Source organism: Artibeus jamaicensis, unplaced genomic scaffold, assembly GCF_021234435.1.
Source record: "Artibeus jamaicensis isolate MK-2021 breed Jamaican fruit bat unplaced genomic scaffold, CSHL_Jam_final contig_240, whole genome shotgun sequence".
NCBI lineage: Eukaryota > Metazoa > Chordata > Mammalia > Chiroptera > Phyllostomidae > Artibeus > Artibeus jamaicensis.
The window spans coordinates 19901855-19925550 of NW_026521506.1; the positions used below are offsets into that span (position 1 = coordinate 19901855).

A 23696-nucleotide genomic window follows, 5' to 3' on the forward strand; every position below is an offset into this window, starting at 1 on the left:
ACATGTATGACTTTCTCATGAACATGGACAACAAGGAGGGCACTGACTATGGGAGACAGGGGTGGGCTTGGCAGACGAGGGCAAAAGGGAAAAGTTGGGACAACTGTAATAGAATAAACAATAAAAAGTATACAAATGTATATACCCAAACAAACACAGATATATTTTTCAGAAAAGTAAACTTCTTTTATAATGCATAAATAAAATCCTAAAGAAAAATAACTTAGTACAGCTGCTTGGTTAGGTGAATGACTTCACAGAATTTGCAACAAACATTTAAGTAATCAAAGTATGGTGGAGGAGAAAACCTGAAAGAAGCCATCTGAGTCACCAAACTCTTACTCAGTCAGCACCCACCCAGGAGATGTATTCTACTTTCACCTCTCATGGATTTCTAAACACTTGTCTGAAAGTCAAATATGTAAGCATGGTAAGTTTGGTTTTAATCACATATCTAAACATATTGAAAAGTCTCCAATTATTCTGTAAATGTCCATTTTTTAGCAACTATGTGCAAAATGTATAAATGTTTATTAAAACAGAATTTCTCAAAATATATACACATATACTAATAAGGACCAAACTAACTTTGCTAATTGATTCATAGATTTACCTGGTCTAAATATATGTAAAAGTCTGCTTACCAGACAAAAAGGCGATGTCTTGCATTAAGAAATGACTGATGTCCTTTACCCGGAGATCCAGCCCAGAGTCTAAGAGAAATGAGAAAGAGAGAAATGATGTACATGTCGAAGTACTGCTAGAACCATGCAATTGCACATTGTGCTAAAAAGAACTCCAGGGGTTCCACAGATCTGTCCGCACAGACACACTGCTGATCTTCTCTTTTTCTCAGCTATTTGGCAAGGAAATTTCACTGTTGAAAACATCACTGAGTAAGTATGACTAGTGCCCTACTTCTCAGAATCCTTGCCCCCAGGACATAAACTACTCTCAATCACCAGAAAGCCAGGGGCAAAGGTCCAAATTCCAGGTAGATAGTCTTGTACAGCCCCCAGCAGATTGTCTTATACTTCTGATAATGATAATGCCTTTCATTCTGCAAAGATTTACTAGAGATTACAGGCACTTCTCTGATCTCTTATCTTATTGAATCCTTCAAATAACCCCATGGAAGATATTGTTATTCCATCTTATGAGTCATGAAAAGAGTTGGAGAGTAAGCCCAATATAGTAGTTAACCATGTAGCTTTTGAGTCAGACACACTTGAATTCAAATCTGTTTCCTATATTTACTGGCTCTACAGAATTACAAGTTTCTTAGCTTCTCTGACTTGTAAACTGGGCATAATAACATCTACCTCACAGGGTGCTGTGCCAACTAAATACAAAACACCTGGCATAATAGTGAGTGTTTTATGAACAGTAGCATATTAACTCACCTTTGATCATTACAGGTGGAACAGCATCCATGCATTCATTGTTCAGTATGTTTTAGTTGTCCCTGATCTTAAGTGCTGATTTCTGATGTTGAATTCTAGTGAACTCTACAGGAGCCAAAAATCAAAGTCCACTACCTCTCTCTGGTCCATGAGCAAGGACAACTCTTTAAAAGAAAGAGGTCATCAAACAAGGCTATTTTGGATTGTTGGTTTTAATGCCTGTAGTTCCAAATCTCTTATAGAAGTCATATTTCCACTTGCTGTCTGATACAAAAGGCCTTCAAAGACATCGTTTCTGGTAGTGTCTGACTGATGACATAGTACCCTTCTTAGTGCTCCTCAAATTACACTGGGTTGGCCAAAAGGTCTGTTTAATTTTTCCCATAAAATAGAAGACACACTTTTTCGTTTTTACCAATAACTTTATTGATTTGGATATTTTGAGTATGTCGGCTATTTCCTGCGATTGGCTTCTAGTGGGTGGAGGCCAGGGGGGTTGCTAAACACCTTCCAATGCATAAGACAACCCCACAGCAAAGAATTATTTGGCCAAAATGTCCACAGTATCAAGAAAATTCACAAATCACTTTTGACACATTCGCTCAGTCACAACACCTTCTCCATATATTGCACAAATCTTCTTTGTGTGTTTCAGTTTTGTTTTTACCTTTCTTGATAGAATAAAGCATAATATACCCAAAGTGTTGCATACCTTTTTCCATCTTCAATATTAAAATGGCCACGCAAAAATTCACCAATTTTGGTAGGTTTTTTTAAGTGCACACTGATATGACAGCTGTCACAGTACAATCTAACAGAATTGTTTCAAATGAAGTTAAAGACAATTAAGTACTACCAGAGCCATCATATGGAAAAAAATAAATGAACTTTTTGGCCAACCCAACACCATATGGAGGTGGTTTATCAGGGTCAACCATGCTCAAGGGGATGACAAAAACAAGTTTTTGAGGGGTTCACAATAGACACTGGAATAGGGTATCTGTTACAAAATGAACTATCCCTCATGCTCCCCCATCTGAAACATAAAGAAATTAATTAACAATTAGTAGGACTTCCGGCCAAGATGGAGGCATAGGTGGAAACACTGTACCTCCTCACACAACCAAATTTAAAGACAACAAAGATTTAGACACAAAAACACAACCAAAACAGACAGAAAAATTGAACTCTACCAAAGTCCAACAACAATGAACCATTCATCCAGACCAGTAAGAGGGGCAGAGTTGGCGGCTGGCGGAGAGGGGTTTCAGCAGGAAAAAGCCGCCAGACTGACCCAGGCACATAGGCAGCAGTTGGCAGATCCCAGGCATGGGGTGGCAAATGATAGACCCAATGAGGGCACAAGGCAGCTAGCTGACTGTGGTCACACATTTGTGTGTAGATAAACCAGGCAAAGGAGCAAGCAGTGAGACAGACCATGCAACCCAGGGCCCCAGCTCCTGGAAACAAAGACTCAAAGCACCAATTAGAAAAAATTTCGGGGGTTGAGGTGCCGGGAGAGACTCCCAGGCTTACAGAGAGTTTGTTAGAGAGACCCACAGGGTTCTGGAGGGTGCACCAGCCCACACATCTGAGAACCAGCACCAGAAGGGCCCAATTTTCTTGAGGGAAACAGCAGAGGGGACCAAAACCTGAGAGAGAGTAGAAATATGCTATTGCCCCTCTCTGACCCCGCCCCCATATACAGCATCACAAACCAGCAACTGGGTCACCCCGCCCTGGTGAACAATTAAGGCTCTACCCCCTCATACATAACAGGCGTGACCAGACCAAAACATTATGGCTCAAAAAGAAGAACAGCTTAAAGCCCCAGAGCCAATACTTCTAAGCAACAAAGACAGAGCCAACCTATCAGATGCACAGTTCAAAACACTGGGGCTTTGGCTCCAGTGTGATCAGGATGTTCACAAAACTGGTTGATTTTGTTATAAATTAGATGAAAATATTAAGGCTACACTAATTGAAATGAAGGGAAATGCCCAGGAAACCAATAGTGATGGAAAGAAAACTGGGACTCAAATCAATGGACTTGACCAGAAAGAAGAAACAACCAAACAGAAAAGAATGAAGAAGCAAGAATTCAAAAAAAAAATGAGGAGAGGCTTAGGAACCTCCAGGACATCTTTAAACTTTCCGACATCTGAATTATAGGGGTACCAGAAGGGGAAGAGGAAGAGCAACAAGTGGAAAACTTATCTGAACAAATAATAAAGAACTTCCCCAATCTGGCAAAGAAAACAGACTTTCAGGAAGTCCAGGAAGCTCAGGGAGTCCCAAAGAAGGTGGACCCAAGGAGGAATACACCAAAGCACATCATAATTGCATTACCCAAGATTAAAATGAAGGAGAGGATCTTAAAGGAAACAAGAGATAAGGGGACAGTCACCTACAAAGGAGTTCCCATTAGACTACCAACTGATTTCTCAAGAGACCTTACAGGCAACAAGGGGCTGGAAAGAGTATTCCAAGTCATGAAAGGCAAGGACCTACAACCAAGATTGCTCTATCTAGCAAAACTCTCATTTAGAATGGAAGGACAGATAAAGTGCTTCTCAGATAAGATCAAATTCAAGGAGTTCATCATCACCAAGCCCTTATTATATGAAATGTTAAAGGGACTTACCTAAGAAAAAGAAGATAAAAAATACGAACAGTGAAAGGACAGCAAACTCACAGTTATTAAGAACAACACCTAAAACAAAAGCAAACTAAGAGGACAGCTAGATCAGGAGCAGAACCATAGAAATGAAGATCACATGCAGGGTTAGCAACAGGGGAGTGGGAGAAGGAGATGGGGGGGGGAGAAGGTACAGAAAATAAGTAGCATAGATGGTAGGTAGAAAATAGGGGGAGGGCAAGAATAGTATGGGAAATGTAGAAGCTAAAGAACTTATGACACATGGACATGAACTAATGGGGGAAATGTGGGTGGAGGGGGTGTGCAGGGTGGAAGGAATGAAGGGGGAAATGGGACAACTGTAATGGCATAATCAAGAAAATATATTTAAAAAAGAAATTAATTCACAAATTTATTTTTGTAAGAACCACGCCATTAAAAATCTTCAATTTGCCCTGGATGGTGTAACTTTGTGAATTGAGTGCCAGTCTGTGAACCAAAGGGTAGCTGGTTTCGATTCCCAGTCAGGGCACATGCCTGGGTTGCAGGACAGGTCCCCAGTAGGGGGCACATAAGAGCCAACCACACTGATGTTTCTCTCCTTCTCATTCTCCCTCCCTACACCTTCTAAAAATAAATAAATATATTTTTTAATCTTAAGTTTGTCACAACATAAAATTTCATTCCTAAAAATGTCTTGTAATGTTTTAAATGAAGCTCCTGCTATGCCCAATGGACTTTTCCATTCTTATGTCTTCACAACTAAACTGCCCAATGCTATTATTTTTCCAGTGCTACATGTTTCTTCAGATAAAAGAATGTGTTGCTGACAGCCACAAATGTGTCACACATTGACATTTTAAGTGTGGACATATGTAAGAAGGAGTAGGTATCATGCAAAAAGGACTGGAACTCTTTCTGCCTTTCAAGGCCTATAGAGTGGCAATGTCCCGAATGTGTCCCACCATTTAAATAGGAGCACTAGACATTGAAATATTCCTACATAATAAAACCCAAATCCCTCCTGCTTGGACCAGTTGAAGACAAATTGGTGAATTTTGTCAGATGGCAGATCTGGATGCACTATCAATAATAACTACAACTTGATTCCTCTCATACCATTCAGGCTCTTGCATAGCAACAGAAACTATATCCACTTGTTCTATATTTTCTTAACCCACTTATGTAATAAGAGAGCTATCAGACATAAAAGGCTAAGGGCTAGGAGTGGGAGAACTTGGGCCTAGAGCTGGCTCTGTCTATCTGCTGCTCTGTGATCCTGAGGCAAGTCATTCCTTACGCCTGAGCTCATTACCCCCATTTCAGAAGTGAGGGAGATATAACAAATGCTTTTTAAGTCCCCTTACATTCTGTAAGATCAAACAGCAGGTAAATCCATAGATATAAGAGAAATATAGTGATATTTCTACCATAAAATGTTTCCTGCAATATGCCAACAAAATAATATTTCCATACCAATGAAAAAGGATGAAATGATTAAGAGAGGAAATGGTATCACTTTAAGAAATGATAACATTATATGCCATGGCTGGTGTGGCTCAGTGGATTGAGTGCCAGTCTGTTAGCCAAAAGGTTGCTGGTTCAATTCCCAGTCAGGGTACATGCCTGGGTTGAGGGCCAGGTCCCAGAGAGGGAACCACACATTATATGTTTTTCTCCCTCTCTTGCTCCCTCCCTGTGCCTCCCTAAAAATGAATAAATAAAATCTATAAAGTTTTTAAAAAAGAAATGATAACATTATGGGATGGAAACAGACTGAAGAGAAAGGTGATGACAAGGGAGAGGAAACAGAAGATACAGGGTTATCACTGAGCAACCACAAAAAAAGAGTACTGATTTTGGAGAGAGTTGACACTGAGTTCCACCCAACTTTGTATCTGACTCTTAAATATCTGCACAGATTTCCTACTGAAATACAAAAGTGAGAATAAATATGATTTATAATTTTCCTCTTGCTGACCCTTTAAACTTTTACTCCAGAGCATAAGAAATAAAATACCTGGATCAGCAATGCTCGATCAAGTCCATATGACAGCATGTTTCTTGTTGGCCAGATTCACACTTGATAGGAGACTTGTCAAGCTGTTCCAGGTGGAAAGCTCGATTACTCACAAATAAAAAGCATGTATTCTATTTACTCATGACTAGTTGCTAAGCTCCAAAAGAGCTGGTTGGGAATCCAAAAAAGGGGGCGGAGCACTAACTCAACAGGTAATCTGACAAACACCCCTAAAACACCCAGTTGCAGCACTGCTTCATTTAAGAGGCTCGCCGAAGCACCATGTGCTTGTCACAATCAGGCACAAACTGAAAACAAAAGACAAGAACAGTGCTTGCCAATTCCTTCATTACATACATTTGATCAGGAAGCAAAAAGAGACAAGCTTTTGTTGTGAAGTCATCACTAATATTTCTTCTTAGGTAATAAAAAGTAATTTGTGCAAATGAGGATACAAACTCCAATTGCAAATATAAAAAAATTTTTTAATCCTAACAAATGTGGAAGTAAATATTTAAGATGGTTCACAGAGGAGGAAGGTCTACCCATTCAATTTTTGTCCTGTCACTTGCAGAAATGGAGAACACTTGTCACCTTGATAAAGTGTACCCTTTATCATTTTTAGAGATTTATTTTATATTCATTAACTTTTTAAAACAGCCATTTATTGAGCACCAGTTCCTATTCTAAGTTGTAAACAGACACATTGTGCAAAAGCAAAGGTTCACAAACAAATAAGTTTGTGAAATATCAGGGTTTAGACACATTGAAATGTTCCCCAGCAAATACATGCAGAAGCATTCCAACTCCTTGGCTATGAGCTATGTATGCAGTGTTTCCCAAAACTATTTTATCAGGTACTCCTTTGTTTCTTTGGTTGGTTGGTTGGTTGATTGTTTCATTGGTTGGCTGGTTGGTTTTAAGAAAGGGGGAGGGGAGGGAAGAGAGGAGGGGAGGGGAGAGGTGGAGGAAGCAGAGAAGAAGGGAAAGGGGGGAGAATGGTAACAGAGAGCTACAGAGACTTCAGGTGAACAATCACTTTGCTCTAGAAGATCTAGATAAAATGATAGCCACAGTAAGATGGAGAAGTCCTTTGCTATCATTGATAGAGTTATTTCAAACAAAGGCTGAGCAGCTCTATGTCAAGGAAAACTAGAGACAACAGTCAAGCATGCAGTTGGGCTGGAATAAATAATCTTTTATGTACTACTTCTTCAAGAGTATGCCTCCATGATTTGAGTATGTATTACCATTTGAAGGAATTTCAATTCTACTGAATTTATTAATGACTCCTGTAGGGAAAATGATGGCTTGGAAAGTTAAGTAAATTGGTATCTATACGCATTCTCATTTTATAGAAAGTATTTTTACTCCAGATCCTGGCGTGTAACAGCAGTAATTCTAACCCTTGAACTTCATTTCACAATGACACTTTCTCTCCTGTCATATACAAAAGAATATGAGTCCTGAACCATGCTGCACACACATGTCACTTTGTCCAGGTACTACCGAGTCCTGACAAATAAACCGCATGAAAGAGCAAACACCTCTATTCTCATGTTTTCCTAAAAAAAAAAGAGGCAAAATGGAGCACACATTAAATAGAAAGGAAAATCAAGGAAATGTCAACCAGAAAGATACACGCTCGTTCATGGCAATCAACCCTTTGCCACCACTAATATGAAAACAGGGGGGAACAGGTAGTAAATGATTAACAATAGATATCACTTGAGGAGTTATGACTTATAAACAACCTGCCACAAGCCACATAAAGCAGTTGGTATGCATTTTCTCTGGCCTTAGCAATATCCTCCAAAGCAGATATTGAAACCCTCCTCTTACAGATAAAGAAACACTCACACACTTATTCATTCAAAAAATTCATACAACATTTGCCAGGCACCAGACACTGTTCACACCCAAGGCAGAATCTAGGAGTAGAATTTTAGAAGATGCTTTTATGGTACCATCTATGTGGTTCCCTAAACTCAGACAGGCAATCTCAAAAGCGCACCCAAAATACACTCAATTAGCTCTACTGCAACTTATTAACTAGATATGGTTCCATAGCCTCCCATTTTTCTTCCAGCAAGTTTCATCCCAAACCATATCAAGAATGTTTTTATACAATCTTTTGCAAGAAACACCATTATTTTTACATCCTGAAATTTTTAACAATGGTGCTTACTTTCAGCAATCATCTTTTGAAAGTTCCCTATTGCTGATGTCCTGGACTCAGATGAAATTAAGTTTTGTTTCAGCGTCTAAATCCCGTTGCCAGGCAGATGGGCTTCTATGATTGTGATTTTTCCCTTTCAAAATGAACGTCAGATATACTAGCCCATCTGTAACCAGTAATGATTTAGCACATGCAAAAACTGAAGTGCTGTCTTGACACATTTTATGCTTTAAAGGGTAGAACAAATAAAAGGGTAACTGTGAAACCATCACAAAATGAATTCCCATTAGACGATAGCAAAACAAACTATGCAGTACGTTGTTCTGCAATAAAGGTACAGGACGAAAGACTCGCATAATTCTAACAAAAGAAAAGTAAGATTCTTGCTAAATCCTCCCTCTGTTAACAACCTACCACACCTCCTTCTAATCCATTGTAATTCAATTTGGCAAACAACCACTGGGCTTGTATTTGCTCCCCTGGGCTAGGTGCCGAGGCCCATTGGAATATGAATAGTTCCTCACTTTAAAAAGCTTAAAAGTTTAAACTCATGGACAGGGACAACAGTGTAGTGATTGAGTGGGAAGGTGGAGGAGGGTACAGTGGGGATAAATGGTGATTGAAGAAGACTTGACTTAGGGTGGAGAACACACAATACAGTGTACAGATGATGCGTTGTAGAATTAATTGTACACCTGAAACCTCTACAATTTTGTTAACCAGTGCCACCCCATAAGTTCAATAAAAAAGAGGGAGCTTAAAAATTTAATAAAACCTATGGCATAAACAACTGGCCATGATATATATGAAATACACAATATAATGTATAGGGAGAAGGGAAATTATTAAATCTAATTGAGAGAGTGAGAAAAAGGAAGGTTTTGTAGATGATGTGACATTTGAGCTGGGCCTTGAAATTTTGAGAATTCAAATGAATGGACAGGAGAATGGAAAAGGACTTTCCAGGTGAAAGATACAAGGCACCAGCACAGGAGTAGGTAAAGAAACAGTGGATTATATATGGCCTGATATGGTTTGAGTTTAGAGCATGGGTGAGTCTAGCTAAAGCTTGAAAGAAAGACTAGAAGCTAAAAGTGGAGAACTTTGCAGGCTTCCAGAGGAGAGCTGGCTTCTGGAATGCCTTTGATGCAGGATCACTGGCTTAGCACAAAGGTATTTTCCAAGCAAGCAACTGCTACAACAGAAAAGCTGGTATGTAGAAAAGGGCGTACTCTACAATCAATTAGCTACCAATTTTTGGTGTAGCCTCAGGCAATTCACAGAAGGTTCCCTATGGCTCCCGTTGTTTATAAGCACCTATAGAACACAAAGCCTGTGGGAAAGGGAGGGGAAAGGGAAAGCTCTCCTTTTGTGTTATAATCTCCAAATAAAACTTGGCTTGAGTTCTATTCTAAACTTTTGCTTTGCATCTGTTTGTTGCAATAAACGCTAGTTATGAGTGCGAATATAGGCAGAGTTCCATGAGTCCACCTAGTAAAAGTCATCAAATCTGGGGTGGTCTTGAGGATGCCCAAAATACAGTCAATTTCCCAAAAAGAGAAGTAAAACCAGCTACATTCACAAATGATACAAACTTGTATATACAAAATACTAAGGAATTCACACACAGGGACACATGCACAATAAAACCTGTTCACACAAACAAGTTCAGCAAGGGTATAGATTTTTGTATATTGTAGATCAGTATACAAAAACCGACTGCATTTCTATTGTGCAAAGTATAAGTGCAAAACATACTCTGAAAATTACAAAACAGTACTGAAAAAAATTAAAGATGATCTAAATAAATGGAAAGCCATCCCACATTCATGAACTCCACTTAATATTATTATGGTGACAATACTTACTTAACTGATACGCAGATTCAAAATGACCCTTATGAAAATCCTGTGCTGGCTTTTTGTCTCCAGAAATTGAAAACATGATCCTAAAATTCATATGAAAATGCATGGGAGGCAGATTAACCAAAATGACCTTGATAAAAATAAACAAAGCTGGAGGACCCATACTTCCCAATTTCAAAACTTACTACACAAAAAGCTATAATAATAAAGAAGACAGTGTAGTGCTGGCATAATGCTAGATGTGAAGATCAATGGAATAGAATTGAAAGTCCAAAAATTAGCCCATATATCTAAAGTCAATTGATTTTTTTAACAAGGACAAGACAATTCAATGAGGAAAGAATAGCCCTTTCAATAAATGGTAATGGGAAAACAGGATGCCCACATTGAAAAGAATGAAGTTGAATCCCTACTTTACACCATATATAAAAATTAACTCACAGTGGAGCAGACATTGAAATGTAAGAACTAAAACAATAACATTCTCAAAATGAAATAAAGGAATAAATCTTTGTGACCTTGCATTAAGCAAAACCTTCATATATATGACATCAAACACAAAACAATAATAGAAAAAAACAGATAAATTTGACTTTGTCAAAGTTTAAATTTTTGTGTCTCAAAGGACACTGACAAGAAAATGAAAAGATAATCCACAGAAAGAAGGAATATATTTGTAAATTATCTGCTCAGGAATATGTATCTTGAACACAAAGAATACTTACTAATCAGTAATAAAAAGGCAAATAATTAAAAATGAACAAAGGAATAGACACACCTCCAAAAAAGATATTAAAATGGCCAATAAACACATGCAAGGATACTCAACATCATTTAGTCATTATGAACTGCCCATTAAGAGACCACAATGAGATATACACTGCACACCCACGGAGATAGCTATAATCAAAAAGATGTACAATAACAAGTGTTACTAAATATGTAGACAAATGATAACCCTCATACACTGTTCATGGGAATGTAAGACGGTTTAGCCCCTGTGCAAAACAGCTGTGTAATTCCTCAGAGTTAAAGAGTTACCATATTTCCCAGCAATTCTACTTTTAGGTATGTATCCAAAAGAAATTAAAATCTACACATGTATAGGAATGTTAATATCATTATTCATAATAACCAAAAGGTGGAAACTATGCAAATGCCCATCTGATACATGCAATATGAATGGATCTTGAAGGATATTGCTAAGCGTAAGAAGTAACAAATTATATGATTTTGTTTATATGAAATATCCAGAACAGACATAGGAGAGACAGAAATTAGATTAGTGCTTGATTAGGGATAGGGGGTGTGGGGGAATGGGGAGATGATGACTGAGGCACAGGGCTTCTTTTTTACTTTTTTATTGTTACTCAAGTACAGTTGTTTCCATTTCCTCCCCACCACTCCCCCCTACCCAAGCCATCTCCACTTCCCACCCTTGATCCCACCTCCCCTTGATTTTGTTCATGTGTCCTTTTATACATGTTCCTGAAAACCCTTCCCCCTTTTCCCCCATTATCCCCTCTCACCTCCCCTCTGGTTACTGTCAGTTTGTTCTTAATTTCAATGTCTCTGGTTCTATTTTGCTTGCTCGTTTGTTTTGTTGATTTTAGCACTGACAAAATGACCTAAAACTGACTGTGGTGATGGTCACACAACCCTGAACAGTGCTAATAAAAACAGTGAATTTTGCCCTGGCTGGTGTGGCTCAATGGATTGAGTGAGGCTGCAAGCCAGGGGGTCACCAGTTCGATTCCCGGTCGGGACACATGCCTGGGTTGCAGGCCAGGTCCCAGCAGGGGACGCACCAGAGGCAACCACACATGGATGTTTCTCTCCCTTTCTCCCTCCCTTCCCCTCTCTCTAAAAGTAAATAAATAAAAAACTTTTTAAAATATAAAAATAAAAAAAGTGAATTTTACACTTTAAGTGGGTAAATTGCATGCTGTGTAAATTATATCTCAATAAAACTGTTACAAAAAAACAAATGAAAGGACTGGTGTTTATAACAAAAGAAGTTTATTCGCATAAAGAATGTACTTTTTCAAAAGCACATTCTTCCAAAAGAATTTAATCATGAAATGCAAATAGAAGGGAGCTCAACTTTTAGAAATATATGTTAAAGAAAAAAAGATGACAGTTGTGTATAAAGATAAAGGAGAATGACATCATAGTACCAATTAGTTAACATGGTGGTTATAGTTGGGTGTTATTTTGGATGATGTATACACATAAAATTCTGATTTTTTTCACATAAATAAGTATTTCATGCAGAGGTAATATAGCATGGTAGTTCTGAGTGCATTCTCCAGAGACAGCTTGCCTGGATTACAATTCCACCACTAGCAAGTTGTATGGCATTGGGCAAGCTACATAAATTCTGTGTCTCAGTTTCCTTTAGTGGTAAAATGGGAGAAATGTTAATACCCATTTCATGGGGTTACTGTAATATTGAAATTGTTAATACATGCAAAGACTTGGCACAGTGCCTAGTATATGGAAAATGCTCAATAAGTGCTGGCCATTGTTACAGAAAAACGAAAAAATAACATCATAATTTAAAAGGTTTTGTATACAGCCCTAGCTGGTGTGGCTCAGTGGATTGATCACGGGCCAGCAAACCAAAGACAGGGTCACGGGTTTGATTCTCAGTCAGGGCACATGCCTGGGCTGTGGGCCAGATCCTCAGTAGGGGGTGTATGAGAGGCAACGACACATTGATGTTTCTCTCCCTCTCTTTCTCCCTCCTTTCCTCTTTGTCTAAAAATAAATAAATAAAATCCTTTAAAAAAAGGTTTAGTATGCAAGTAAGCATTCATGCAGTGGCATACAATGACTTGGTTAGCATTATGTTTCTGCAAATATTTTTTCAATTTATTTATCTTTAGAGGGGAAGGGAAGGAGAGAGGGAGTGAAACATCAACGCGTGGTTGCCTCTCGTGCATCCCCTGCTGGGAACTGGTCAGCAACCCAGGCATGTGCCCTGACTGGGATTCGAACCGCGATTCTCTGGTTTGCAGGCCTGCGCTCAATCCACTGAGCTACACCAGCCGGGGCTGTTTCGACAAATATTTTAATTCTCACCTTCCCAGTTATAATTGCTTCAAGGCCAGAATACCACTCCCACCTTTCGATTCATCTGTAAATAGAGGAATAAGATCACGGTTCCTTATCCATATCTCAGGTCTTGTATACAAGGAAAACTCTTAAATGATGTCATATTTGAATATAAAAATTGAACTTTCAAGTTTCAAAAACATGGAGGAGTTTCCCTTACTGGTCACAATGGGGGCTAAAAATCCTCAAAAACCTTCCTGCTACAAAACAGAAAAACATGGTGGGAAAAATAAAATTAAAGATTTTCTAATGCATGGCCGAGCTGGCAGAAGAGACAAGGAAATCCTGAGAGGCCAAAACTACTACTAGAGCAAATGTCCTGAGAAGTAAGCCAACTAAGAACAGAAGTTGCTCCCAGGCATCTGCCAATTCCCAGGTGATTTAACAATTTGGTTTTAATGGTCACGCACTGGTGAAGATTCAAAGCCTACAGCATTAGGAATCAGATCAGAGAGAATACAAGAGCATATCTGTATAACCTGTGGGTAGGATGAAATTTTTTAACCAGGAGACAAGAAGCACAAAGCATAAAGGAAAAGACTGACAGTTTAGGCAACATTAAATTTCAATTTTCCTTTCATCCAACTGCATCATGAAAAAGAGAAAGCAACAAATTGGGTTTAGATATTTGTAATACATATAATTGAAAAAATGTTATCAAGGCTATATAAAAGATTCTAAGTTAATTTAAAAAAAGAAAAATCACCAAACAGAAAAATGGAATAAAAATAACACAAACAGGCATTTCAAAAAGAAGAAACAGGAATGGCCAATAAGCATCAGAAGAGATCCTCCACTGCATTAGTAATGTGTGAAATACAAATTTCAAGGACAGTAAAATAATCTTTTATACCTATCAGTTAAGCATCAATTAAAAAAATCAACATTAGCAAGGAACTTTATGTGCAACAACAAAATCATTATAAGAATGCTTTGCTTTTGGCCTTGGCTCTTACCACAGATTTTTTTCTTCATAAAGCATCCATGTTGAAAGAGCACCTTATAAATTGTTTTAGTGATAACTGAAAGAAAACACATGAGATAAAGTTTTACCCTGATAGAGCTGCAGAGTAAATATAGTGAATTTACACAAAATGGGGGGAAAATCAGTTAGATGTGGCAACAAAGATCACAGGAAGTTTGAGGTTGCATTAAAGACTTGTATAATATGAAATTGAACACTGGAAAGTGTTGCCTGACTACCTACTAAGCTTTCAATGTCATTTTATCACTTGTTTACACAGCATATAATAAATAGTTTCCAAATCAGGGAAGCATATTCACAAACCTCACTGTTCTCAGATGCTCAACTGTGGGATTGTTTTACACCCAGGTAACACAAAGCAGAATTCTAGGGGGGGATGGAAAATGTAAGGAAGGGATGAGAGAATGGAGAGAGAGAACAGGAATATGAAACAAGAATCTTTTTTATCTAAGAAAAAGAAGATAAAAATCATGTATAGTCAAATGACAGCAAATTCACAATTATTAACAACCGCACCTAAAACTAATACAAACTAAGCAAACTAGAACAGGAACAGAACCACAGAAAGAGATCACATGGAGGGTTAGCAACAGGGGAGTGTGAGGAGAGGGGTGGAAAAGTACACAGATAATAAGTAGCATAGATGGTAAGTAGAAAATAGACAGGGGGAAGGCAAGAATAGTATAAGAAATGTAGAAGCTAAAGAACTTGTATGACACATGGACATGAACTAAGGGGGGAATGTGGATGCAAGAGGGTGTGCAGGGTGAAGGCGGGAAATGGGACAACTGTAATAGCATAATCAATAAAGCATATATTTTTTAAAAAGACAAAGTTATAGTCCCTAACCACTATAGTTATGGCCACCACTAGATAATTCTAAGCATACTAGCTTAGCAACAGGTAAATATTACCATTAACCACTTTTTAAGGTTTTATTATACATCAGGCCTCTAGAGAGGAGCTACTTCAAGTACAAGCTTGAAAAGTAGACAAGACAACCTACTAATATTAGAACTGACAATATCCATGTAGATATGACTAAATGTCAGATCTCCTATTCCATGACTCTTCTTGTGTTCAGAAAACCTAATTTTCAAATATACCACATCTGCAAAGGTAATCCAATGAAAATGATTTGCTTTAGCTTATAAGGCATGCAGAAGAACACACATCTGTTAATGGTCCCTGGAATGTGTCAACTAAGGAACCAAAACCAACCCTCTTATAAACTAAAAAGTGCTAAATGGCAAAGAAAAACAGGCATGCTGCTTTTTGTGCTGAGTCTAATCACGTGATCTGGCTTATAATTGCAAACTCAAAGACATCGCTCAAATACGCATACATTAATTTTAAGTGCCATCAAAGAGTCTAAGAATATATAATCACACCATATATTTAAAATAACTTCCTGTGGTTTGTCTTGTCATCAAGCTGTACATTAAAACAGCTAATGCTTCAACTTAACTATCAGTGACACAATAGCACAAATAAAGTTTTGATGAACTGAGAACGTACAGTGTCCTGGAAAGAGCAGCTCAACTCTGGCACAAAGTTATTCAAAAGTGATGTTCCAGAGGTTTCTACAACCTTTCTATCTTGCCTAGAAGTTTTACGAAGAGAATCATTAGCAACTTATTAAAATGAAGTCAGTATATAATACTATGTAATTGTATATAACCTATGAAATATGTATTAATATATACACATACATATACATATAAAGTACATATGTGACTCGATTTTCAAACTTGATTTCCAGGGAAGAGAATGTTGCTTTTATGGAAACGTTGGGAAGTCCAGGGGGAAAGATAACTAGTTTTTTTGGTTTTTTTTAGAGGGAGGGGAAGGGAAGGACGAAGAGAAGAGAAACATCAATGTCTGGTTGCCTCTCATGTGGCCCCCACTAGGAACCTGGCCCACAACCCAGGCATATGCCCTGAGTGGGAATCGAACCGGTGACCCTTTTGGTTCACATCCCATGATCAATCCACTGAGCTACATCAGCCAGGGCTGATAACTAGGTTTTTTTTTAAGTTCAAACTTCCCCTTTTTACTAATTGAGTAAGAGATCATTTGAATACCAATAAATTAAAGTAATAATGGTGACACCAACTTTATATTTTCAAGCCATTGGCTCTTTATTTTTTTAATCCTCACCTTGAGGGCATTTGTTCATTTCTCTTAGAGAGGAAGGGAGAGAGAGAAACTTTAATGGATAGAGAAACATCAACTGGTTGCTTTCTCATACATGCCCCAACTGAGGATGGAACCCACAGCCTGGGTATGTGCTCTGACCAGAAATTGAACCTGCTACCTTTAGGTCTACAGGACAAAGTTCCAACCAACTGAACTACACTGGCCAGGGCAAACCCATTGGCTCTTTATATCCATAAATACATTACAAACACCGATCCATTTCTTGAAAAATATGTGCATTAGAATGTCATTGTAATGTTAACTAATTTTCTGAATAGCAGAAAGTGGTCTCAGTATGAAATTGATTCAGTCTATATCAAGGAAATACAGAAACATTACATAAAATTTCATCTACTTATTCAGATATAAACAATTTGAACAATTGTGTAAAGAAAGTACCTTTCTCAAATCTAGCAGCTTTTGCATGGGTTTTATTTAAACTATAAGCCCACTATGACCAAACCAGACAAATACTTTTTGTGCTGAAAAGGTACAGAGGAGCCTCTTTGTGCTTTATGAAGGGAAAATTTTTAAATATAAGAAAATAATTTTACATTATATATTTTATTTCCTGGACTTGAGTGTATCAAGAACTTCATGCTCTGCCCTGGATGGTGTGGCTCAGTGCGCTGAGCACTGGCCTGCAAACCAAAAACTCACTGGTTCAATTCCTGGTCAGGGCACACGCCTGGGTTGCAGGCTAGGTCTCCAGTGGGGGCTGTGAAAGAGGCAGCCAACTGATGTTTCTCTCCCTCTCTTTCTCCCTCCCTTCCCCTCTATCTAAAAAAATAAATAAAATATATATTTTTGAAAGTTCATGCCCTGACCATGTGGCTGTGTTGGTTGGGCATTGTACCACAAAGCAAATGATCGCTGGTTCGATTCCTGGTAAGGGCACGTTTGGGTTGCAGGTTTGGTCCCCACTTGGGGTGCATGTAAGAAGCAACCAACTGATGTTTCTCTCCTTGTCTTCCTCCCTTCCCATGTCTCTAATAAATAAATATAAAAATTTCATAATTAAAAATTTAAAAATAAACACACCCAAATGTAAGCCATAGGTCAACATATGGGGTATGATCCCAGTTTGGTAAAATACCTGGATACATGTAGATTTTTTATTGTCATACTCATTAGCTAGACACAAACGCCATGAAGATAGGGGTTTTTGTCTGCTTTGCTGTCCAAAATATCCTAACAGTGTCTAGCACATATCAATGTGTGCTAACATAGGAGGTCACCAATCAATGTTTATGGAGTTGAATTGCTATAAATATCCATATCCACAGAAAGTTTCTTTGGCTACAAACCCAAACTGTTAGCAGTGCGTTCCTGCAGACAGTAGGACCCAGCTAGGCCCAGGGGTGACTTTTGCTTATCAGTTTATGGGCATGTATATTGTTTAGATGCTTTACAAAGATCATATATAAATAATTTAAAAACATAAGAAAAATGGGAGGGTTATTATTGGGGAGGGGGTGGGGGAGAAGAGGGGAAAAGGTACAGGGAATGAGAAGCATAAATGGAAAGTACAAAATAGACAGGGGGAGGTTAAAAATAGTATGGTAAATGGAGAAGCCAAAGCACTTATATGTACAGCCCATGGATGTGAACTAAGGGGGCGATGCTGGTGGGAGGGGGGTGCAGGGTAGAGGGGAATAAAGGGGAAAAATGGGTCAACTCTAATAGCATAGTCAGTAAAACATATCTTAAAAAGCATAAGAAAATGTAGGAGGGAAGACCCTTACCAAAAGCAAAAAAATAAAATAAAAAACACGCAAAAACAAAAAAAGTACTGGGTTGGCCAAAAAGTGTGTTTAGTTTTTTCCCATACAGTAACTCTAGTAGTGCTTATTGTCTTTAACTTCATTCAAAACAATTTTGTTAGATTTTACTGAGACAGCTGTCATATCAGCATGTATTTAAACATCAAAATCAGTGAATTTTTGCATAGCCATTTTAATACTGAAGATGGAAGAAAATATGTGACATTTTTGCCACATTATGCTTTTATTATTTCAAGAAAGGTAAAAACACAACTGATGCACCAAAAAAGATTTGTGCAGTGTATGGAGAAGGTGCTGTGACTGATCAGACGTGTCAAAAGTAGTTTGCAAAGTTTCTTGGGACTCTTGATATTTTGGCCAAATAATTCCTTGCTGGGGGCTGTCTTATGCATTGGAAGATGTTTAGCAGCACCCCTGGCCTCTACCCTCTAGAGGCCAATAGCAGGAGATAGCCGACATACTCAAAATATCCAAATTAATAAAGTTATTGGCGAAAATGAAAACTTTGTTTTTTATTTTATGAAAAAAAAGAACCTACATGGATTTTCTGGCCAACCCAATAAATAAGGCACTAGGCATGAAGGAAATAAGAGGAAAAACCAAGAAGATAGAGAGACGAAAGGGAGAGAGCCAAAAAGTACATGAGAAAAATGAGGTGCAGCAGGTGGGAAATGACGAAGAAGAAATCACCATCCAAGAACTTAGTGTCCCAAGTTTCTGGGACTCCTGTGTCTCCTGTGAGTATTTAATTAAGGGGATGGCTATGGAAAGCTTTTCCAGCCTTTCCTTCCACCCCCCCCCTTCGGATTAAAAACCACCCAATAGAGACAGCAGGTTTTCCTTATACAACAGAGAGAGCTGCCATTGTCTCAGAAACTTGCCTAACAATTACAGCCCGGTGAATTCATTATTCAGAAACCCAACACATGTAAGTACATTATGAGAGGGACTAAATCATTCCCTGAAGGCAACTGCCTCTGTGGTGATTTAGTGTATGCAAAAATAGAGATAAAAATGTTCCCCCCCTTAAAGCATCAGCAAAGCCAGGGCAGAGTGGCTCAAGCTTATCTGTTTAGCACTGAAATCTCTTTTCCTAAAAGACATCTCCTGCCATAGGAACAAGGAGGATTATACACCTGACACATGGTCTTGTCCAACCTGGGAAGGTCTTTGCAGAATCCTGATCAATGTGGTATCAAAACACCTGCCTCTCATTCTCCCTACGTTATCTCACCTGAGTCCCACATAGACTTCCATGCTCAATGCGAGATCCCAAAACCTAAGGCAATTGAGTTAGTGATTATACTAGTGTTTTTTTTTATCTTAATTCATGCTTTTGTTCTTCCTTGGGAGAACTCTTGTGGATATTTACTTTTTTGTCTAAGATTTTAGGAGAGTGTCTAAAATAATTCCATATTGTGATTTAATTAATATATTGTAATCCTTCTAAACTCATGAAAAAAACTATATATGAATAACCACCCAATATGAATGCTGATGGGCCACAATGCCTTACAGTAAATGACTCCCACACACCTTTAATGTGAATACCCCATATTCAGGGAAACCTCAATTTGTACGACTATACACAGAAGGTTCAGACATTCCCTAAATTGAGCTATAGATTCAATGCATTCCCTAGCAGAATCACAGCTAGTGTTTTATGCAGAAAATGACAACATAATCCTAAAATTTATATGGAAATGCAACAGTCCCAGAACAGCCAATACAATCTTGACAAAGAACAACAACGTTGGAAAATTCACACTTCCTGATTTCAAAATTTGGTCCACAGCAATAGTCATTAAGACAGTGTGCTACAGGGGTAATGACAGACTTATACATAAATCAGAGGAATGAAACTGAGAGTCCAGAATAAACCCTTGTTCCTATGGTCAACTGATTTTAAATCAGGATACCAAGACATCTGAAAGAATACTCTTTTCAACAAATAGTTCTGGGAACATCTGGATATATGCACATGCAAGGGAATGAATTTTGACCCTAATTCACATCACACCCAAAAATCAACTCAAAACTGATGAAAGACCTACATGTAAGAGCTCAAACTATAAAATTCAGACAAACACATAGGTTTGACAACATGGATGGACCTAGAATATATTATGCAATGGGAAATAAGTCAGACAAATACCATATGATCTCACTTATATGTGAAATATAAAACAAAGTTGATTGATAGAGAAAACAGAGAGGACTTCTGTCCAAGATGGAGGCATAGGTAGACACACTATGCCTCCTCGCACAACCAAAAGAAGGACAACAATTTAAAAACAAAAACCAACCATGACTGACAGAAAATTGAACTGTATGGAAGTCCAACAACCAAGGAGTTAAAGAAGACACATTCATTCAGATCAGCAGGAGGGTCGGAGACAGGCAGCAGGTAAAGATGACTCACAGCATGGCAGCAGCTGGCAGGCCCAGCAAGGTGGCGGATTCTGGACTGGGCAGTCCCACATGCACTCACAGATAAACTAGGAGAAACAACTGGGGAGCGGGACTGACTGCACAACCCAGGGCCCCAGCGCCAGGAAATATAGCCTCAAACCACTGATTGAAAACACCGGTGGGCATTGAGGCAGCAGTGAGAGAAGCTCCCAGCCTTACAGAAGAGTTTGTTGGAGACACCCACAGGGTCCTAGAACATACATAAACCCACCCACACAGGAATCAGCACCAGAAGAGCCCACTTTGCTTGTGGACAGCAAGGGAAGTGACTGAAAGCCATCAGAGAGCAGAGCAAGTGCCATTGTTCCCTCTCAGACCCCTCCCCCATATCCAGCATCACACTGCAGCCACATGGGTTGCACCACCCTGGTGAACAACTCAGGCTTTGCCCCTCACTATGTAACAGGTGCACCAAGACAAAAAAAAATTGCCCTAATGAAAGAACAGATCAAAGCTCCAGAAAAAAATACAACTAAGCAACAAAGAAATAGCCAACCTATCAGATGCACAGTTCAAAACACTGGTAATCAGGATGTTCACAGAATTGGTTTAATTTGGTCACCAATTAGATGAGAAAATGAAGGCTACGCTAAGTGAAATAAAGAAAAATGCACAGGGAACCAATAGTGATGGGAAGGAAACTGGGACTCGAATCAACACTGTGGAGCAGAAGGAAGAAAGAAACATTCAACCAGAACAGAATGAAAAAAACGAGAATTCAGAAAAAATCAGGAGAGGCTTAGAAACCTCCAGGACATCTTTAAATGTACCAACATCCGAATTATCGGGGTACCAGAAGGAAAAGAGGAAGAGCAACAAGTGGAAAAGGTATTTGAACAAAAAATAAAGGAGAACTTCCCCATTCTGAAAAAGAAAATAGACTTCCAGTAAGTCCAGGAAGCTCAGACAGTCCCAAAGAAGTTGGGCCCAAGGAGGAACACACCAAGGCACATCATCATTACATTAACCAAGATTAAAGATAAGGAGAGAATCCTAGAAGCAGCAAGAGATAAGGGGATAGTCACCTACAAAGGAGTTCCCATCAGACTGTCAGCTGATTTCTCAAAAGAGAGCTTGCAGGCAAGAAGGGGCTGGAAAGAAGTATTCCAAGTCATGAAATCCAAAGACTTACATCCAAGATTGCTCTATCCATCACAGCTTTCAATTTCGAATGGAAGGGCAGATAAAGTGCTTCTCAGATAAGATCAAGTTAAAAGAGTTCATCATCACCAAGTCTTTATTATACAAAATGTTAAAGGGATTTGTCTAAGAAAAAGAAGATAAAAAGTATCAACAGTAAAATGACAATACACTCACAATCATTAACAACCACACCTAAAACAGAAACAAACACAAACTAAGCAAACAACTAGAACAGGAACAGAATCACAGAAATGGAGATCACATGGAGGGTTATCAACAGGGGAGTGGGAAAGGGAGAGAGGGGAAAAGGTACTGAGAATAAGTAGCATAGATGGTAGGTAAAAAATAGAAAGGGGAAGGGTAAGAATAGTATAGGAAATGTAGAAGCCAAAGAATTTATATGTATGACCCATGGACATGAACTAAAGGTGGGGAATGTTGGTGGGAGGGTATATGCAGGGCAGAAGGGAATGAAGGGAGGAAAATGGGACAATTGTAATAGCATAATCAATAAAATATATTTAAAAAAAGAAAACAGATTATTGGCTGGGTGGGGGATTTTGGGTGAAGGGGTTCAAAAGGTACAAACTCCCAGTTATAAAATAAATGAGTCATGGGGATGTAATGTACAGCATTGTCACAACAGTTAGCAATACCATATCACACATTTGAAAGTTGCTAAGATAGTGTATTAGATCTTAAAATTCTCATTGTGAGAGAAAACATAACTATTTATGGTGATGGATGTTAACCAGACTTATTGTGGTGATCATTTTGCAATATATAAAAATATATTAGAAAATAGTCTGTCAGTTCCCCTAAAGATTAAACACACAATTTCTCTATAAGCTAACAATTCTACTGATATATGTTGTATATTTGAGAGAAATGAAAACGTACTCCACACAAAAAGATGTATAAGGATGTTCATAGCAACATTACTCATAATAGCAATCCAAATGTCCATTAACAGAAGAATAGATAATTAAAATATGGCCTATATCTATACAACACAATAATATTCAACAATATAAAAGAATGAAGTACTGACAACTGCTACAACATGGATGAAACTTGCAAACCTTATGCTAAGTGAAAGAAGCCAGTCACAAGCGACCACACTTTATATGATTTTATCTCAATATTTGGAAATAGGCACATCTATAGTGATAGAAAGTGTATTATTGGCTGCCAGGGGCTGCTGGGGGGTGCTGCTGGGAGGAAAGGGGGAGTGACAGGTAATGCATAAGGCTAATGGGTACAAGGGTTTCTTTTGAGAGTGAGTGATGGGACTGTTCTAAAGTTGTGGTAATGGCTGTACTACTCTGTGATTACACTAGAAACTCTCAAATGTATATTTTAAATGAGTTAATTGGATGGTATAAGAATCATATCTCAATAAAACTGTTTTAAAAAACTAGAATGGGCTCCTGTTTCTCCCATTTCCCCCTCTGGTTAACAAAACTGTCCTATTCCTCCTTACTAGGAGGGGCTCTCCTTCCCTTTTCAGATCAATGCACAAAATTATCTGAAAACAGAGAAGACATAATGCCCCATAAAGTTGCTGGCTCATAATTTTCCAGACAGAATACATATATGTGAGCTATAATTGCTGCTAAAAAAGTCTGCTTTCCCAGTATCTGCAGGGTTAACAGCCAGCTTAATTTCTTCACAACAGAGGTGACAATATTATTAACAAATATTTGAAAGTCAGAGAGAAGGTAATCTACCTCAAGAATAAATTTCAGTATATTAAAATGTCACCATATTTGCTAATTCAACTATTTTATTTTATTTTTAATTGAATTTTTGGAGTAATATTAGTTCACAAAACCATAGACCTCAAATTTGACTCTGAGTAAAAAAAAAAAAAAATGGTCCTTCCTTCCAA

The 23696-nt window shown here is 38.3% G+C and overlaps 1 protein-coding gene across 1 annotated transcript in view; it reads right to left on the reverse strand.

Moving 5' to 3' along the window:
* The window catches only part of MCF2 (MCF.2 cell line derived transforming sequence), an 84474-nt gene extending 83805 nt beyond the window's left edge, over positions 1-669 (reverse strand). Inside the window, exon 1 of the mRNA XM_053662370.1 lies at positions 645-669. Within this exon, the coding sequence (XP_053518345.1) occupies positions 645-669 (25 nt within the window). The remainder of the gene's footprint in view (positions 1-644) is intronic.
* Positions 670-23696: the final 23027 nt, after the last annotated feature.